This window comes from Vulpes lagopus, chromosome 1, assembly GCF_018345385.1.
Source record: "Vulpes lagopus strain Blue_001 chromosome 1, ASM1834538v1, whole genome shotgun sequence".
In the NCBI taxonomy this organism is placed as follows: Eukaryota; Metazoa; Chordata; class Mammalia; order Carnivora; family Canidae; genus Vulpes; species Vulpes lagopus.
Window position 1 is genome coordinate 121,175,323 of NC_054824.1, and position 17,900 is coordinate 121,193,222.

At 43.0% G+C, this 17,900-nt stretch overlaps 1 protein-coding gene across 6 annotated transcripts in view; it reads right to left on the reverse strand.

Annotated features, from left to right (window-relative positions):
• Nucleotides 1-17,900, reverse strand: part of TMEM241 (transmembrane protein 241) — a 112,791-nt gene that overhangs the window by 67,860 nt on the left and 27,031 nt on the right. For all 6 annotated transcript variants that reach the window (XR_005990685.1, XR_005990689.1, XM_041774245.1 and 3 more), the window contains exon 5: nucleotides 5,433-5,510. Coding sequence is in view for 4 of the 6 variants with exons in the window: in XM_041774245.1 (XP_041630179.1) it covers nucleotides 5,433-5,510 (78 nt within the window). In the remaining 2 variants the exon portion in view is untranslated. The remainder of the gene's footprint in view (nucleotides 1-5,432; nucleotides 5,511-17,900) is intronic.

The following is a 17,900-nucleotide window of genomic DNA, read 5'->3' on the forward strand; positions in this document are numbered from 1 at the left end:
GAAACCTGACACATAATAGACAAAAGAGGCCTCACTATGAGTCACAGGCAAAGGCTAAGAAGTGTCATACAGTTGTGTTCCTAGTAATATCTGGTCACCTTGTCGAAGCTCCAGGCTAAAGGATCAGGAAAGTGAATCATATGGGAATAGATCACAGCCAATCTTCATCACATCAATGCCAACCTACTAGAAACCACCTACAAGTCTATAAACAGGAAAACACATCATGTTCCATGTGGAGTGGAATGAGGACACAAATAGAGATTCCTGACAAATCGATCAACAGAAAATAGAATATATTATATCATTTGTGTATGTCTATATACATGTACTGAAAAAAAGTCTGATAGAACATAGTAGTATCATATGCGAAGTAGGATCACAGTTGATTTGAGACGTTTTTCCTCTGCATGTTCTACAACTTATTATAGTTTATTACATTCTTAAGGAAAGAAAAGTCTTTAAAAATGACTAAATAGGTATATAATTCATGCAACTGTTTCCTAATTTGCCCTGACAAGAAAGGATATTGTTTATAAAAAAAATAATCAACAAATCTAAAAGATAACCAATTGTATAGGAGAAGATACTAGCAAATGACATATATCTGATAAAGGATTTAGTATCTAAAATATATAAAGAACTTCTACAACTCAACACCCCAAAAACAAATAATCTGATTAAAAATGGACAGAAGTCGGGGCACCTGCGTGACTCAGTCAGTTAAGCATCTGCCTTCATGATTAGGTCACAATCTCAGAGTCCTAGGATCAAGCCCTGAGTGGGGCTCCCTGATCAGCAGGGAGTCAGCTTCTTCCTCTACCCTCCCTCACTCGTGTGTGCATGTGCTCATGCACACATACACTCACTGTCTCAAGTAAATAAAGAAAATCTTTAAAAAGAAATGAACAGAAGTCATGGACAGACATTTCTCCAAAGAAGACATATAGACAGCCATACAGACACATGAAAAGATGCTCAACATCACTCATCATCAGGGAAATGCAAATCAAAACTACAATGAAGTATCACCTCACACTTGTCAGAATGGCTAAAGTCAAAAACACAAGAAGCAATGGGGCTGGCAAGGATGTGGAGAAAAAGGAGTCCTTGTGCATCACTGGTGGGAATGCAGACTGGTGCAGCCATTGTGGAAAACAGTATGGAGGTTCCTCAAAAAGTTAAAAATCGAATTACTCTACGATCCAGTAATTCTACTACTGGGTATTTACCCAAAAATATGAAAACACTAACTCAAAAAGATATATATCTTTATAAACCCTGATGTTTATAGCAGCGTTATTTACAATAGCCAAATTATGGAAGCACCCTAAGTGCCCCAGTAGATGAATGGATAAAGAAGTGGTATATATACAGAAAGGAATATTCCTCTGTCAAAGAAAAGAATGAAATCTTGCCATTTGCAACAACATGAATGCAGCTAGAGAGTATAATGCTAAGTGAAATAAGTCAGGGAATGACAAATACCATATGTATAATTTAAGAAACAAACATAGCAAAAATATAAAGCAGAAAGCAGACTCGTAACTATAGAGAAGAAACTGATGGTTACCAGAGGGGAGGTGGGTGGGGGGATGGGGAAATAGGTGAAGGAGATGAAGAGTACACTTATCATGAGCACTGAGTAAGGTACAGAATTGTTGAATCACTATATTTAATATCTGAAACTAATATAACATGCTATGTTCACTATACTGGAATTAAAATTTTTAAAAAGAGAAATGATGTTTAGTGTTGGGGATGAAATGGAGATGAAGATTCAAAATATTTTGGTATTTATCATCCAATTTATTCTTCCAAGGACAGGTCCTCTCAGCCTGAAAGTCTACCCCCTGGTCTCTGCCTGATGGAAATAGCTCTGAGGATGCTCTAACCCTATTTCCTACTCTACCTCGCCTATGTGACCCGACTTATCCATCAGGAAACAGTACCCTGTTGAGATGCCTGGATCTCTTCTCCAGATCCAATAAATCTTCATTTTTCAATTCACACACAAAAGCCTAAGTCTCCAAGAACCTCAGCAGCTCTTGGTGAGTTTCTGAACCTCAGTGATTAGTTAGTGAATATTCGGCTTGGCAGCAGTTCTAGGGCAGGACTCTGGAGCTATGAAGACAACAACCATATGGTCCCTGCCAAGAGGGGGCTTAGAGGAAGCAGGCAGAGACCCAGAGAAACTCCCACCTAAGGTTCAATGAACCTGAGTATAAAATCTCTCATTCTTTATATATTACTAAGAAAGAAAGCATTTGACCAGGGCATTCCACTGATTGTAGAACCATCACAACTGTAGGTAATGAAAATTTTTTTAACGTGAGAAAAAGCAGCACATGTTAGAATTGATGAAATACGGAAATCACAAGATGGTGTGATAAAAAAAAAAAAAAGGTTAGAGAGTGGTGCTCATGCTCCTTGAGGTGTCGGGAAGGCTCCAATTGCATGCAGACCAGCCTAAAAGACTGAGAGCCTCCCTCGTGAGACCTTGAGAGTCACCAGAGTCCCCTCTCACCTCCTGCATTCCTGTCCCTTCCAGAGACAGTTCCAGAGACAGTAAATCTGATCAGTCTCTCTGGGCTTTCACACCCAACCCTGGCCTCCCACTGCACTCAGCACACCCCCCAAATTCCTAGCTCAGCCTCAAAGACTTGTCCTAAGTCTCCAGCCTCATCCCTAGGCAACCTCTCTCTTTCTTACCAAGCTCCAGCCACACTAGCCCGAAGTGACTCCTGCCAAGTCCCTTCCTACATCTGGTCCTTTGCATCTCCTGCTTCCTCTCCCCAGGAGCCCTCCCCTTAACCCCACCTGCTGAACTCCTGCTCAGCCTTTGTCTGTGTTTATTTTTTTTTAAGATTTTATTTATTTATTTGAGTGACAGAGAGAGAGAGTGCACAAGAGCATGAGCAGGGGAGGTGCAAAGGGAGACATGGACTCCCTGCTGAGCAGGGAGCCCAATGTGAGGCTCAGTCCCAGGATCCTGAGATTATGATCTGAGCTGAAGCCAGATGCTTAACTGACTGAGCCACCCAGGTGCCCCCTTTATCTGTGTTTAAATGTCACTTCCCCATAGTGGCCTCTCTGGCCATATAATCCAGCAGAGGAGTGTCATATTTGTGTCTCCTTTGCTCAGCTGATGCTCCATAAGAGTTGCCCAGAGCAGTAAGACCATGCCCTTCCCTCACTACTGTAGGCCTACAGCCTGCCACGGTGGGCAGTACACAGGTGCATAAAAATACTCAGAATGAATGAAGAGTGCTTATAAGAGGTTCTCTGACCAATCAGAGGAAAGAAAACATCATGACATGGTCTAGGAAAAATAAGAAGTTTGGTTGTGGCTGGATTTTCTAAAACCCAAGAGGTGTATGGCATCTAGGTGGTTATGGGCTTTGCAGCCTCCATGGAGGTCATGAGCACTCCCCCATGTACATGGGGGGACATGATTGGATCAGTTTCAAAAGGTCACTTGGATGCAATGTGGAGGAAGGTGAGCGTGGGGAGAGGCAGAGGCAGGAAAACCAGCCAGGCACTACCACACATCTGGCAGGTGAAGGCAGGTGATGGTGCACACAGAACACAATAACTATGTAAGCCAGGACTGCTCACCCCAGGCCCTACTTGGCTGCCCAAGGGCTCAGGGGAGCAAGATCTCATTTGACCCCTGAAAAACAGATGAGGGCCTGAACCAAGGTGGCAGCAGAGTGGGAATGGAGAGGTGGGGACAGATTCAGAAATAGGGTGTGTGTGTGGGAAGACCAGACCGGGGCTCTAAGGGGATCCCAGTGTTTCTGCCATGGGTGGTGATGACCAGGATGAGGATCACCAAGCAACAAGCAGGTTGCAAAAACAGAGCAGTTTGTTTGGTCCCTTTGCATTTCATGTCCCCGGGGAGCAGGTATGTGGAGAGCCAGAGGCAGCAGCAAGCAATGCGGATGTGAGTTCAAGAGAGAGGCCCGGGCTGGAGATGGGACACAGGAGTCACCAGTGAACTGAAGGCGGATGGTGGAGGAGGCTGCCCAGAGAGTGTGTGCTTGGGAGCAAAGGGCTCCTGACACAGAGCCCCCGGAGAGCCCGCGGGGTAGATGAATGAAAGAGGAGGAGGAGCCAGACACTGGGGAAGAGAACCAGCAGGTCGAGGGGGCCAAGAGACTCCAGGAAAGGCAGCAATGAACCTGGCGATGAACGGTATAAAAGGCCAACAGTGGTGGAAATGCACTTATAAGTGACCTCAGGCAGAGCAGCTTTGGGGTGACGGTGTAGGCAGAAGCAAGAGCAGCTTGGAGGTAAGAGGGACACAAGGCCATGGGCAGCTCCGAACCCAGCCCTCCCTCAGGCGTGGTGCTGGGCCAGGGCAAGGATGTGGCAGGGCGGAGGTGCAGGTGTGCTCAGGCAAGGGAGTCAGCTGGCGTGCCTGGCCAGTGTTGGTTTGGGACACGCAGCCTTCAGAGCCAGGTTAGTGTGAGTGGGTCTCCCAGGGTCTGCTCTCCCCTCAGTGGACTGGGAACACTGAGAGTGTCTACAGGCTGAGGAAAGAAAAGCTGCAGAGAGGGAGAGAGGTTAACTCTGCAGGACAGAAGAGGTAGTCCATGCAGCTGCCTGCGAGCAGCAGGTAGGGATGACAGGGTACCCGGGTGTGCGGAGTGGTCCCAGCCATGGGAAGGACACCTCTCTCCCCTGCACACTTACAAGTGAGCTGTCTGAATGGCCACCTAGCCTCTCTAGTTGAAGAGTTCCCAATTTTTTATATGAAACCATTTCAAATGGGCAGGTGTTAGAAAGAAAGAAATCTCTAAAGAGGAACCAAATTAAAACCACCACTAATAAGGTTAATAAACATAGCAAACACATACAGAGAACCTACCATGCACCAGAAACTGCTGGAAGCACTTAACACGTGTGCCTTACTGTGTCCTCCCAACAACTGTATGAGCTGGGTGTCATTACTACCCGCTTTTCCCAGAAGGAGGTGAAGACACTTGCTCCAACTGATGTGACCCAGAGCTGGGCTTGGGAAGAAAAGGCAGTTCCCCCAGGGCAGGCTACTGCTCTCAGCACCCTATGTGAAGCTCTGCCATATATTCCCTGGTGGCCCTGGGATTAGCTGCGGGTGGGAATGCTGCCTCCCAGGCCCCACACCTCAGCCTGAGGTAAATTCCTCCTTGTATCCCAAAGTGATTGCTGTGCCCTGACCTGCGGCCGAGGGCCGTTCAGATCAACAAGCATTCCCACGTATGTTTGGTGATGCGAAAGGATGTCGAAAACACGATCCTTGAAATTAGTGACGACTGCCAGGCAGTCTTGACCACTGTCAGGAAACAGATGGCAGGAAAAGGTAGACACTAATTTGGGCCATAAAACAAGCTGCACCTTTGAAATTTAAAGCAAGGGAAGCGAAACTAGCATTTTGCATTATCATTTACCTCTTTCCGAAAACACTTCTGGTGCCCACAGATGATAACTTCAGCTACATTATGCAAAGTGAGAAACACAGGAATGGCCTGAAAGAAAACAGAATGTAATAAGCATGAAAATGTTTTCTTTGATCCCGTAATTACATAATACTTGATTTCTGCTTAAAAATAAAGATCCGTGGGAACTTTTGGCATTCACATATACAATCCTCTCCAGCAAAAACTCTTCTGCGTGGATGAGCGCTCTCTGTTGTAATATTATTCTTGGCGTGGTGGATGTAGAGGCCCAACACATATTTATTAAGCACCTACTGTGTGTCAGGCACCAAGCCAGGTGCAGGAAACACAGCTTGTGCAAAAGGTGGATCTATGATAGGGAGACTGTCCAAGGGGCACACCTACCCTAGCCCAGGGAGAGCAAGCCTTCAGGAAGGAAATGAAGTCCATAGGCTAAATGAGAACGGAATGACAAACTGGAGTGAGCCAAACAACACAAGGAGGCAGAGGGTACTGCAGGCAGAGGAACACACAAGAGCAGGGGTGAGAGTGAATAGGGGTGGGGGTGCGGCTGAGCGGTGGACTGTAAAGAGAGAAGCCGGAGAGAGGAAGGTGGAGAGGTCATCAAGACACATCACAGAGTCAAGACAGCACCAACAGCCAAGAAGCCCCTGAAGAGTTGTAAGGCAGTGACGTGATTTGATCTGCATGTTGAAAGGAACTTGGTAGTAGAGGGCAGAAGGCAGAGATGGTACAAAAGGTTAGCAGAGTAGCAGACTGAAAGATGCCTCACCCCCAAATGACAGTCACACACTAATCCCTGGGACAGGTGAATGTCACCTTACAGGGCAAAAAGGGATCTTTGCAATTGTAATTAAGAACCCTGGGATGAGGAGTTTGCCCCAGGTAATCTGGGTAGGTCCTTAAAGCAAACACATGTATTTTTAAGAGAAAGACAGAGTCTGACACACACAGAGGAGGAGGCGACAGGTGACAGACGTGATCACAAAGCCAGAGAGACTGGAGTGCTGTGGCCACAAGCCAAGAAATGCCAGCAGCATCAGAAGCTACAGGAGCCAAGGAGGGGATCCTCAGAGCCACTGGAATGCAGTGTGGCCCTGCTGACACACCTTGACTGAGCACAGTAACACTGATTTCAGACTTCTGGCCTCCACAACTGGAGAGAGTAAGTTTCCACTGTTTTAAGCCTCTTGATATGTGGTAATTTGTTACAGAGGTCATGGGAAACTAACCCAAGGAATGCCAAGATGGCGGCCAGAACTTGGAAGTGGCACTGAAAATGGAGAGCATCCACATTAAGGAAATATTTAGGAAACTGAACTGGGGTAAATATTTGAATAACCAGGATCAACTGTGCACCAAGAAAAAAGGAGGGAGGGGAAAAGACATTTAAAAAATAACACTCCAGAGGGTTATTAAGGCATAAGAGCACCCAGTACACGTTTACTATCACTGGGCTGTTTGCGAAGAGTGGCTTTCTCTCCTAATTTGATGGATAATCTTGACCCAGTGAGCAGGAAGGATTAAAGGGCACAGGATTTTGTTATTGTCTCTGCTGTTGATGATGGTTGATAATGTTTCCTGAAAAGCAGAAAAAGACCAAGAATAAGCATGGGTTTTAGCATCAGAAGGGGCCAGTGAAGCAGGGCACTTATGCAAACCTTAGTTTGCTCCTCAGTATGGGGAGAACAATACCTACGACCCAGAGTACCTAGAAGGAATGATAGACATAGGTAAAGGACCTATGTGAGTGGTTCGGGAGCACTGCATGAAAGGTGATCAGTATTGACGCGAAGCGCACCCTCAGCAGCCTCGACATAGGACCCTGGCAGAGAAATTGTTCCAGCTTGGAGGATCCACTTAAGATCATGCCGCTCGCTCGCCTACTTCCAGATGGATCTATTCTTTATCTTTTTGGAGGGTATATTTTTACCTTGTTTTTAAAACTTATAACTTTGTAGCTCTGCCCTATTTTAGTATTTTGTTCTAACTTGCACTGTTTTATTTCTTTTGGAGTTCTTGCCTTCCATTTTCTTGCCTTTGTAAGGTTTTCTAGTCTTAATTTATCTTTCCTTAAGAGTGCAACTCAAACTGTTTTTTCCTTTTAAAATGATACTTCATAAAAATAAATAAATAAATAATAACAAAATCATACTTTAATAAATAATCCAATTAAAAAATGGGCCGAAGACATGAACAGACATTTCTTCAAAGACCTGCAGACAGCCAAGAGACACATGAAAAGACACTCAACATCACTCATCGTCAGGGAAATGCAAATCAAAACCAAGGTGAAAACAAAACAAAAACAAAAACAAACAAACAAAAAAAACCAAGATGAGATATCATCCTGCACCTGTCAGAATGGCTAAACTCAAGAAGATAAGAAACAACGAGTGTTGGCAAGGATGTGGAGAAAAAGGAACCCCCATGCACTGTTGGTGTCCCACAGCCACTGTGGAAAACAGCACAGAAGTTCCTCAAAAAGTTAAAAATAGAATTATTCTATGATCCAGCAATCACATTCCTGGGTATTTACCCAAAGAACACAAAGACCCTAATTCAAAGGGGGACATGTACCCTGATGTCTATGGCAGTATTATTTACAATAGTCAAATTATGGAAGCAGCCAAATGCCCATTGATGGATAGATGAAGAAGAGATGATACATACACACAAACACACACACACACATATGGAATATTATTCAGCCATACCAACGAATGAAATCTTGCCATTTGCAACAACATGGATGGAGCTAGAGAGTACAGTGCTAAGCAAAATAAGTCAGAGAGACAAATACCATATGATTTTGCTCCCATGTGGAATTTAAGAAACAAAATAAAGGGAAAAAGAGAAAGAGACACAAACCTAGAAACAGACTTTTTTTTTTTTTTTAAAGATTTTATTTATTTATTAATGAGAGACACACACAGAGGGGCAGAGACATAGACAGAGGGAGAAGCAGGCTGCCTGCAGGGACCCTGATGTGGGACTGGATTCCAGGACTGGGGATCACGCACTGAGCTGAAGGCAGACGCTCAACCACCGAGGCACCCAGGCGTCCTGAAACACTTTTAACTACAGAGAACACACTGATGGTTACCAGAGGAGGGGGGAGATAGGGGGACGGGGGAAACAGGTGATGGGGATTAAAGAGTGAACTTGGGGGTGAGCACTGGGTGATGTAAAGAACTGTTCAATCACTCTACTGTCCACCTGAAACTAATACAACATGGTATGTTAACCACACTGGAATTAAAATAAAAAAAAAAGAAGTGAAGTTAAAAAAAAAATCATACGTTATTTTTATTGTTTCCTAATTTTTCATTTATCTTTTGTGCTTTTTATTCCTCTTAAATTTTTATATTTTGGTTTTTTTAAAAATATTTATTTATTTATTCATGAGAGACATAGAGAGAGGCAGAGAAACAGGCAGAGGGAAAAGCAAGCTCCATGCAGGGAGCCGGATGTGGGACTCGATCCCAGGACCCCAGGATCATACCCTGAGCCAAAGGCAGTCACTCAACCGCTGAGCAACCCAAGCGTCCCAAATTTTTATATTTTGAATTCTTATGTGTTTTAAGATTGTTAAAGAGATCTTTTTTTAACTAGCTATATTCATTAGGCCTATGTTTGGCAAACTTAGGGCCTGGCCTTCCAGTTCTTGGCTTAAGGAGATAGCAAAGAAAATCTGGGACAAGTTAATTATGTGTACATGAAAATGAATACGAAAGGGTAACCCGAATGCTATTTGCTTAAAATTAAGACCTTTTAAAAAATGCTTTTGTCTCCTTGACTATAAAACCAGCAAGGAGACCAGATTTAGCCTTCCTCAAGGAGGCTAATTTTCTCAATTTTATAAACCATGACTAGGTTTTTCAATCTTCCTAGGCCCTGCTCTGATCACATTCTGGAAAAGGATCTATCAATACACACCAAATTGATTTTCAAGTACACTAAAGATAACTACCAACAATGTGTTGGACACAGTGCTAATTATTTTAATTACATTCTCTTATTTAAATCTCCTTCCAACAACTCATTTAGTGGGTGCTATTACCTTGATTTATAGACAAGTAACCTGATGCTTAAAAGATGAGGCAATTTGCTGAGTGCTCATGGCTAGTTCAGGGCCAGACCCTGGCTCCCATCCAGACTTCTCTAACTGCACAGCCCATGCCCCTAACCTCAATGCTATGATACCTCAATTACAGTAAGCCCCCAGGGTAATCTTCCTGGCCCTACAACTATCCAAAGTCCAGTAGGACTAGAGTGTTCCAAATCCTGCCAGTCTGCGTCCTCCAGTAAGAAAACTGGTATGATCTAAAATACATAAACTCGGGATCCCTGGCTGGCGCAGCGGTTTGGCGCCTGCCTTTGGCCCAGGGCGCGATCCTGGAGACCGGGGATCGAATCCCACATTGGGCTTCCGGTGCATGGAGCCTGCTTCTCCCTCTGCCTGTGTCTCTGCCTCTCTCTCTCTCTGTGTGACTATCATAAAATTAAAAAAAAAAAAAATACATAAACTCTGAGGCACCTGGGTGACTCAGTGATTGAGCATCTGCGTTAGGCTCAGATCGTGATCCTGAGATGGAGTCCCACATTAGGCTCCTGCAGGAAGCCTGCTTCTCCTTCTGCCTATGTCTCTGCCTCTGTGTGTCTCTCATGAATAAATAAATAGATAAATAAAATAAAATGAAAAAAAAAATGCACGAACTCTGAGTAAACTCTGTGACATGTTTTAAAAGATAGCTCCCATTTCTACCTTAAAAAAATTTAAATCTGGATTTCTCAAGCCATTTTTCTACTGAGAAGCTAGCAGGCTTTAGAAACAGTAATTCTATAATTGACCATCTCAGCCACCATAGAGGTATACAAAAAACAATTAATGCAATTCACAAACTTTGATTACTGATTTTCCTCAGCCTCTAACTCTGTATAAGTCCCAGTCTGTGATCTATGCTATCAGTTCAGGAGACCCCCAAGTGACTGATTCTTTTAGAAAACCTGTCCTTTAAAAAAAAAAAGAAAAGAAAAGAAAAGAAACCTGCCGTTTATTATCTTATGGAGTGAGGTTCAGCAGGACTTAATTTTGTTGAATCAGACAAAAGTTCTGAGAAATTATAATAGCAATAATAGCTAAGATATACCGAATGCTTATTATGTGCTAGCTGCTGTTCTGCTTTTGCATATTTAATTGTCATAATAACTCTATGAGGTAGATACTATTAACATCCCCATTACTCAGACAAGAAAATGGAGGAATATATTTTGGTTCTCTTTTTTATTTTATTTTTTTTATTTTTTTTTTTTAATTTTTTATTTATTTTTTTTGGGGGGGTTTTTTTTTTGGTTCTCTTTTTTAACCCACCTCTTAATAATCTGAAAACCAGAAAAATCTATGAAAATCTATGAATCTATGAAAATCTATGAGAATCTATGAAAATCTATGTATTTGTTTGCTGCTAAATAGAACAGAAAAATAAGCGTTTTTCCACATTGTCAGGACGCTAGGAATGGCCTCAACAACAAAGGTCCTACCATCCTTCATCAGGAAAAATGGCCAAGATTACATAAAATGTAATTAATCAAATTCAAGTACACTGCAGGCCAATTCATTTAGTTACTTAGGGGCACAGTTTGCAACTAATTTATCCTTAGACTCCATTAGCTTAAAATTCAACATCTTTTCCATGTATACTACTGGAAATTTTTCTCTGGTTGTGAAGAGAAACTGGTATCTATTACCTAAAGTCTTTCATTATTCCCATGCTTTCCAGAATGGAATTTCGAGGCCTTGATTATTATTTGCTCAGGTGCTGGGCCTGAGTGAGAACAGTTTCCTATAGAAAATCCTGGCCCTGAGCACAGGCACGGCCTTGGGTCACTCTGCAGACGCGGATGCCTCCCTTTTTCAAGCAGGAATCCTGGGTCAGCTTCTGAATATTTGTGAAAGAATGTCAATCCCATCTTCATGTAGGTGTGGGCTTAATCTACAAGACAGGATAACTGCACTCCAGGCCTGACCTGCTGGCTACCCAATTTTTATCAAAATCCTGCAGGTTGGAAACAATGCTCCTGGAGGGTTGCCTCAGGGCAGTGAGCAAAGGGAGTCAGATAAGCAGGGTAGCAGTTTTAGCCTCAGACAACAGCTCCTACTGAACTGATCTATTTCATCATGCATCCAAAACGTAGTAAGAATCCTAGAAACTAGGTTGTTGCTGTGTTTGTTATAAGGGTGTTGTTGAAGAGCCTGCCTCACTAAATGGCCTAGTCTACCTTTTATTGAGGACTCAGAACCTGAGGGAAACTTTGCTGTTCTCCAGCAATGACTTCACTCTTGTTTTTCTTTGGACTTTTTCAATCAGAAGATACTGACACACCACGTTACATTAGTTTTGGGTGAGTCAACATTGCTCTATGTTATGCTATGCTCGTGACAGGTGTAGCAGGGACTTCCACTCTTACAAGTCTTATAACCTTTTTATTTGGCTACAGAATGCTGAAAACTGAATTCAGGGCCCAACTGTATTTATTTTGTAGGCTACCACAGCATAGGTTTCTATGTGCTAAGTCTTTCTCTGGCCTCATCTAGTTCTTTTATTCTGTTTATAGGGACACCTGGGTGGCTCAGTGGTTGAGCATCTGCCTTAGGCTCAGGGCGTGATCCTGGGGTCCTGGGATTGAGTCCTGCATCCGGCTCCCCATGGGGAGGCTGCTTCTCCCACTGCCTATGTCTCTGCCTCTCTCTTTGTGTCTCTCATGAATAAACAAAATCTTAAGAAAAAATTGTTTATAAAAAAAAATGTCTATTTTGGGGGAGTGGCTCATTCAGTTAAGCTCTGACTCTGATCTCAGGGTGGTAGGTTCAGGCCCTAGGTTGGGCTCCATGCTGGGTGTGGAGCCTACTTAAAAAAAAAAAGAAAAAAATATATATATATCTTTCTTATTTTAATTATTCTTTTAAGCCACCATTGATCCTTTCTGGAAGATGGTGAGGTACTTGAATAAGTATATGTACATATACATGAATACACTCACAAGTTGACTTGCATGAGTTAAATTTTAGTGTTTATTTACATTAATTTTTTTTAAGATTTTATTTATTTATTCATTAGAGGCACAGAGAGAGAGGCAGAGACATAGGCAGAGGGAAAAGCAGGGTCCCTGCAGAGAGCCTGATGCGGGACTCGATCCCAAGAACTCGGGATCGTGACCTGAGCGGAAGGCAGATGTTCAACCACTGAGTCATCCAGGTGCTCCTATTTACATTAATTTTACTATTCTGTCATTATTCAGCAAAGTCCCCGAATGCAGAGGACCAGACTCCCCTCTTGCCAGTGTATCTCCAGTAGGGGTCTGGAGGCCATCTCTGTCCTTCATTTGTTCATCACATAAAGTAGCTGGCCTCGGTCCTAGGGGCCTTGTTGTATAAGAAATGGACATTTTAAATTACCAGGGATTCCTCCACCTTGGTGAGATGCCTGGGAATAAGAGAAGGCCCAAGGGACAGCAGCTTGCTCCAGCTCATTCCCTTGGGGGCATGAATGTACAGGCCAGAACAGAGAGCAGGCTGGCCTGCTCAGTGAATCTCAGTGAATTGTTATTTTTCTCACACTTTTTTACCCAAGTGCATTGAAATGAATGAGTTAAACCAAATGTGCATACCTACAACACACAAAGAAATTCTGAGTGAAGCAAGTGAGAACCTATTATCCCCTCCTCTTCATAAATCCTCAAGAAAACCTCTATCAGAGTCTGAGTCCAGGGTTTTTAAACTAAATACATTTTTTAAATTGAGGTAAAATTTACCATTTTAACCATTTTTAAGTGTACAGTTCAGTGGCATTAAGTACATTCACACTGTTATGCAACCATCTACCAACCTCTATCTCTAGAACTTTCTCATCTTGCAAAATTCAAACTCTGTACCCGTTAAATACTAACTCCTCATTCTCTCCTCCGTCTTCCCTGGCAAGCACCATTCTACTTTCTGTCTCTGATTTTGATCATTCTAAGCACCTCATAGAAGTAGAATCATACAGTATTTGTCCTTTTGTGACTGCCTTATTTCACTTAACATAATCTCCTTAAAGTTCATCCACAGTGTTACATATGTCAGAATTTCCTTCCTTCTTAAGGTCAAATAATATTCCATTGCATTCCACTGCATGCATATGCCACATTTTGTTTATCCATTTCCCCATCAATGGATACTTGGGTTGCTTCCAACTTTTGGCTCTTGTAAATAACGCTGCTATGTATAGGGATGTGTAAATATCTGTTCAACTCCTGCTTTCAAACCCAGAAGTGAAATTGCTAGATCATACAGTGAGTCTATTTTTAATTTTTTGAGGAACCATCATAGTGTTTTCCATAGCAGCTGTACCAGTTTATATTCCCAACAACAGTCCACAAGAGTTCCAATTTCTATACTTCCTTGCCAACACTTGTTATTTTCCGGTTTTTTGATGACAGTCATCCTAAGGGGTGTGAAGTGGTATCTCATTATAGTTTTGATTTGCATATCCCTAATGATTAATAACACTGAGCTCAAAAAGCCCATCCTTTCATGGGCTTATTAGCCATCTGTGCATCTCCTTTGGAGAAATGTCTTTTCAAGTCATTTGGCCATTTTTGAATTGCGTTGGTTTTCGTTGATGAGTTGAGGGCCTATCTCTAGATTCTGGATATTAATCCCTATAGAATGATAGAACTAAAACAATTTAGTAACAAGTTAGATGTCATTTAATCAAGGGAAAACAATCCTTAGATTAGGGGAGTATGGTACCTCAGAAGCAGTGGAGCACTCTTCCCAAGGAGTGCTGGGCAAGAATGAGTTTTTTTTTTTTTTAAAGACTTTTTTTTTTTTTTTTAATTTATTTATGATAGTTACACAGAGAGAGAGAGAGGCAGAGACACAGGCAGAGGGAGAAGCAGGCTCCATGCACCGGGAGCCCGACGTGGGATTCGATCCCGGGTCTCCAGGATCACGCCCTGGGCCAAAGGCAGGCGCCAAACCGCTGCGCCACCCAGGGATCCCAAGAATGAGTTTTATGAAGCATTAGAAGTGGCAATGGGGAAATGGTATGATTGGCTGGGATTGCATATCTGGTTTTATTTAGGAAGATCAAGGAACAAGGAAGTAAGTAAGTACAGAACCCAGAGTTGCATTGGTATTTGGGGATTAGAGGTCTGGATGTACTGTTTCTGATCAAGTGGAGCATTTACAGGAACACTAAAGTTTGGCTTGCTGATGTAGCACTCCAGAAAGGAGGAGCTCCATCTTGAGCCTAAAAATGTATTTCAATATCCCTTATTAGATAAGTAATTTGCAAATACTATCTCCCACTCAGTGGGTTGCCTTTTTACTCTGTTGATAGTGGCCTTTGATGCACCAAAGTTTTTCACTTTGATGAAGTCCAACAATCTATTTTTTCTTTTGTTGCCTGTGTCTTTGGTGCCGTATCCAAGGAATTACTGCCAAATCTAATGTCATAAAGTTTTCCCCCTCAGAGCCCTGTTTTAATAAGTCATTTTATAAGGGTTATGGAGAACATCATCTTTAAAGATTTATTTATTTATTTATTTAGAGAGACAGAGCAGTGGAAAAGGGCTGAGGGAGAGAATCCCAAGCAGACTCCCTACTAAGTGCAGAGCCTGCTGCGGGGCTCAATCATACAACCCTGAGATCATGACCTGAGCTGAAATCGAGTCAGATATTTGACTGAGTCACCCCGGCAACCCCAAGAACATCATCTTTATTCTTTTTATTATTTATGTATTCAGGAGAGACACAGAAAGAGAGGCAGAGAGAGAGGCAGAGACATAGGCAGAGGGAGAAGCAGGCTCCCTCCTGGGAGCCCAATGTAGGATTCGATCCCAGGACCCTGGGATCACCACCTGAGCAGAAGGCAGACACTCAACCACAGAGCCACCCAGGCATCCAGAGAACATCATCTTTAGATAGAGCAAGAAGATAACTAAAATCCAGAGTAAGGGTTTACTATTTTGCCACTGAGCCTACACATTAAAAAGTTATCCTTGCAAACAGACTCTGGCCCTTGCAAATGAGCTCTGGTAAGAAAACAACGTGAAAGAGGAGAGCTGCCTCAAATGGTCAGTAACATGGAACATTAGAGGAAGAGTCTGCATTTTACATCAACAATGACATTCTTTTCCTTTGCAGATCCAAGTTCCTTTCTGTAATTTTAGAGCCAAACAAATGGGGAGGGGACTCATGGGCTCCAGTTTGCTTAACTAATTTGCTCCATCTGGGTCTAATTATCCATGTGTATTTCCTCACCAACACCCCATCCAATCTCCATCACAACGTGTGGAGTGAATGTCGTGCCCACGGAAGACAAACCCTGACAAGCAGTTAGGAAAGGACCAAGATCAAAGAGATGGGTGAGAAACCAGGAGCGGTCCTGTCAAGATGCCCTAACTTAAGTTTACAAAGTCCTGCAACTACTGACCTTGGCTTGCCCTGAGCAAGAAAACGACATGGTTTGCACAGCCAGATCACCAACACCAGGATGGCCTCTTACTGGCAAGCTCATAATGTCTGACTTTGCACATGTGTTCTAAACACTTACCACCACAGGATTTGAGGCAATCGTGTCTAGATGGCCAGGCTTTGGTTGGAAAATTACAACAAGAGTATTAATGACCGGTCAAGGTCATACTGACCCTCCAAAGACCAACACTCACGCCATCAGAACCATCATCACTGTGACCTTATTCAGCATAGGATAGCTGGAGAAACTGACCCAAATTAGCCCAAGTAGAAGGGACAGCAAATACACACTTCCTCTCCACTCCCCTCAACTCAGTCCTCATGGGCTGATCTCCCCTGGCTGATGTGATTTATGGGGGAAAGAGGGTAACTTTTCAAGATGAACTGTTGTGGTTGGACAGGCTTGGGTTTGCACCTCCACTTTAACATTTATGAGTTGCTGACCTTGGCCAAATAATTTGGATCTCAGTTTCCTCATCTGTAAGTGGGAGTAATTAAGTCTGGCTTCATATGTCATGAAGAGGGACAATGGAAAGTGCCCAACGCATACTAACACCTCAGGGTCAGGACCCATACCTTATTTGTCTTTAAGCACCTCATACAAAGTAGATCCTTGACAAATATTTGCTGAATGGATAGCCACGAGAAGAACCCCTTCCCTTAACTCTTTATATCATTCGGTTGTGAGGTAGAAAAATCAGTAAAGAATTCTCCCTGCTGTGCCTTTACAGAATTAAACCTGCTTCCTCTTAGGAGTTGCACGTCAGAAGAACAGAGCTTCAAAATCTTGTCAGATAAAGGAGGGCTTTATGGAGCAGAACTACCTCGAAAGTGTTCTGCATAACAATACGCCCACGGCTTTTAACTGAGCACCTTCCCCCAATTCCTTGTGGACTCATTAAACTGACAGCTTGGCACCAGCATATTGATGCCTGTTTTCTATCTAACACAAGCTGTATGAGTGCCTCGTGTTTAACCCACTCTATGAATTTGTAAGCAACTATGTAAAAAAAAAAAAAAATCAGAAAACAAAGGAGAGATGCTGGGTTATTATTTCACTAAAAAACAATGAGTGTCTCTTTCCTTTGCTCCTCCCACCCTAATTGGGTATATTTGGGTTTTGGTTGTTTCCCTTTGCTCAAAGACTGAATTGCAGCAGCTTCTATTTACCCTTTGAAGAAGGCTGTGCTCTAGGCCAGTGCCACTCAATGACAGTACCAGTCAAATAAGGAGCTTGAACCAAAAGGTATATCAGTGCACTCTTCCTTCTTCAAAAAGTCTTGCTATGGGGACATCTGGGTGGCTCAGTGGTTGAGCGTCTGCCTTTGGCCCAGGGCGTGATCCCAGGGTCCTGGGATAGAGTCATGCATTGGGCTCCCTGCATGGAGCCTACTTCTCCCTCTGCCTGTGTCTCTGCCTCTCTCGCTGTGTCTCTCAGGAATAAATAAATAAAATCTTTAAAGAAAAAAAAAAGTCTTGCTATAAAAAAAAAAGCTCAACTCAACAGTGTGTTTAGTGCCAAAGTTGATGTACATTCTGGCACAATCTCCTTATGGACAGGTAACAAAAAGCTAACAGACTGCCACCACATGTGGATCACACTTCGAGAAGCATTGTTCTTGGTTACAGAACTCCTCATCTGCCTGATAATGTACTGTGCCGACCCTTACAATGGACTTCAGAGGCTACCTATCATCCTTATCCCTTCTTTTGGTAAGGCATCCCAATATCAAGGATCTGCTGTTTCCTCTCTCAGTCTACAGGATCTGGGCAGGGATCCTGTATGACCAGGGCTGGCCAAACAGTGCTCTGAATCTCTGCAGCCACAGTGAATGGTTCTGGAAGACTGTAATCCAGGGCTGACCAATCAGCATAATTCCATCTTCCTGGTTAGCTTTCCAACCTAGGAAGGGCAGATGTCCAGCTGATGTATATAT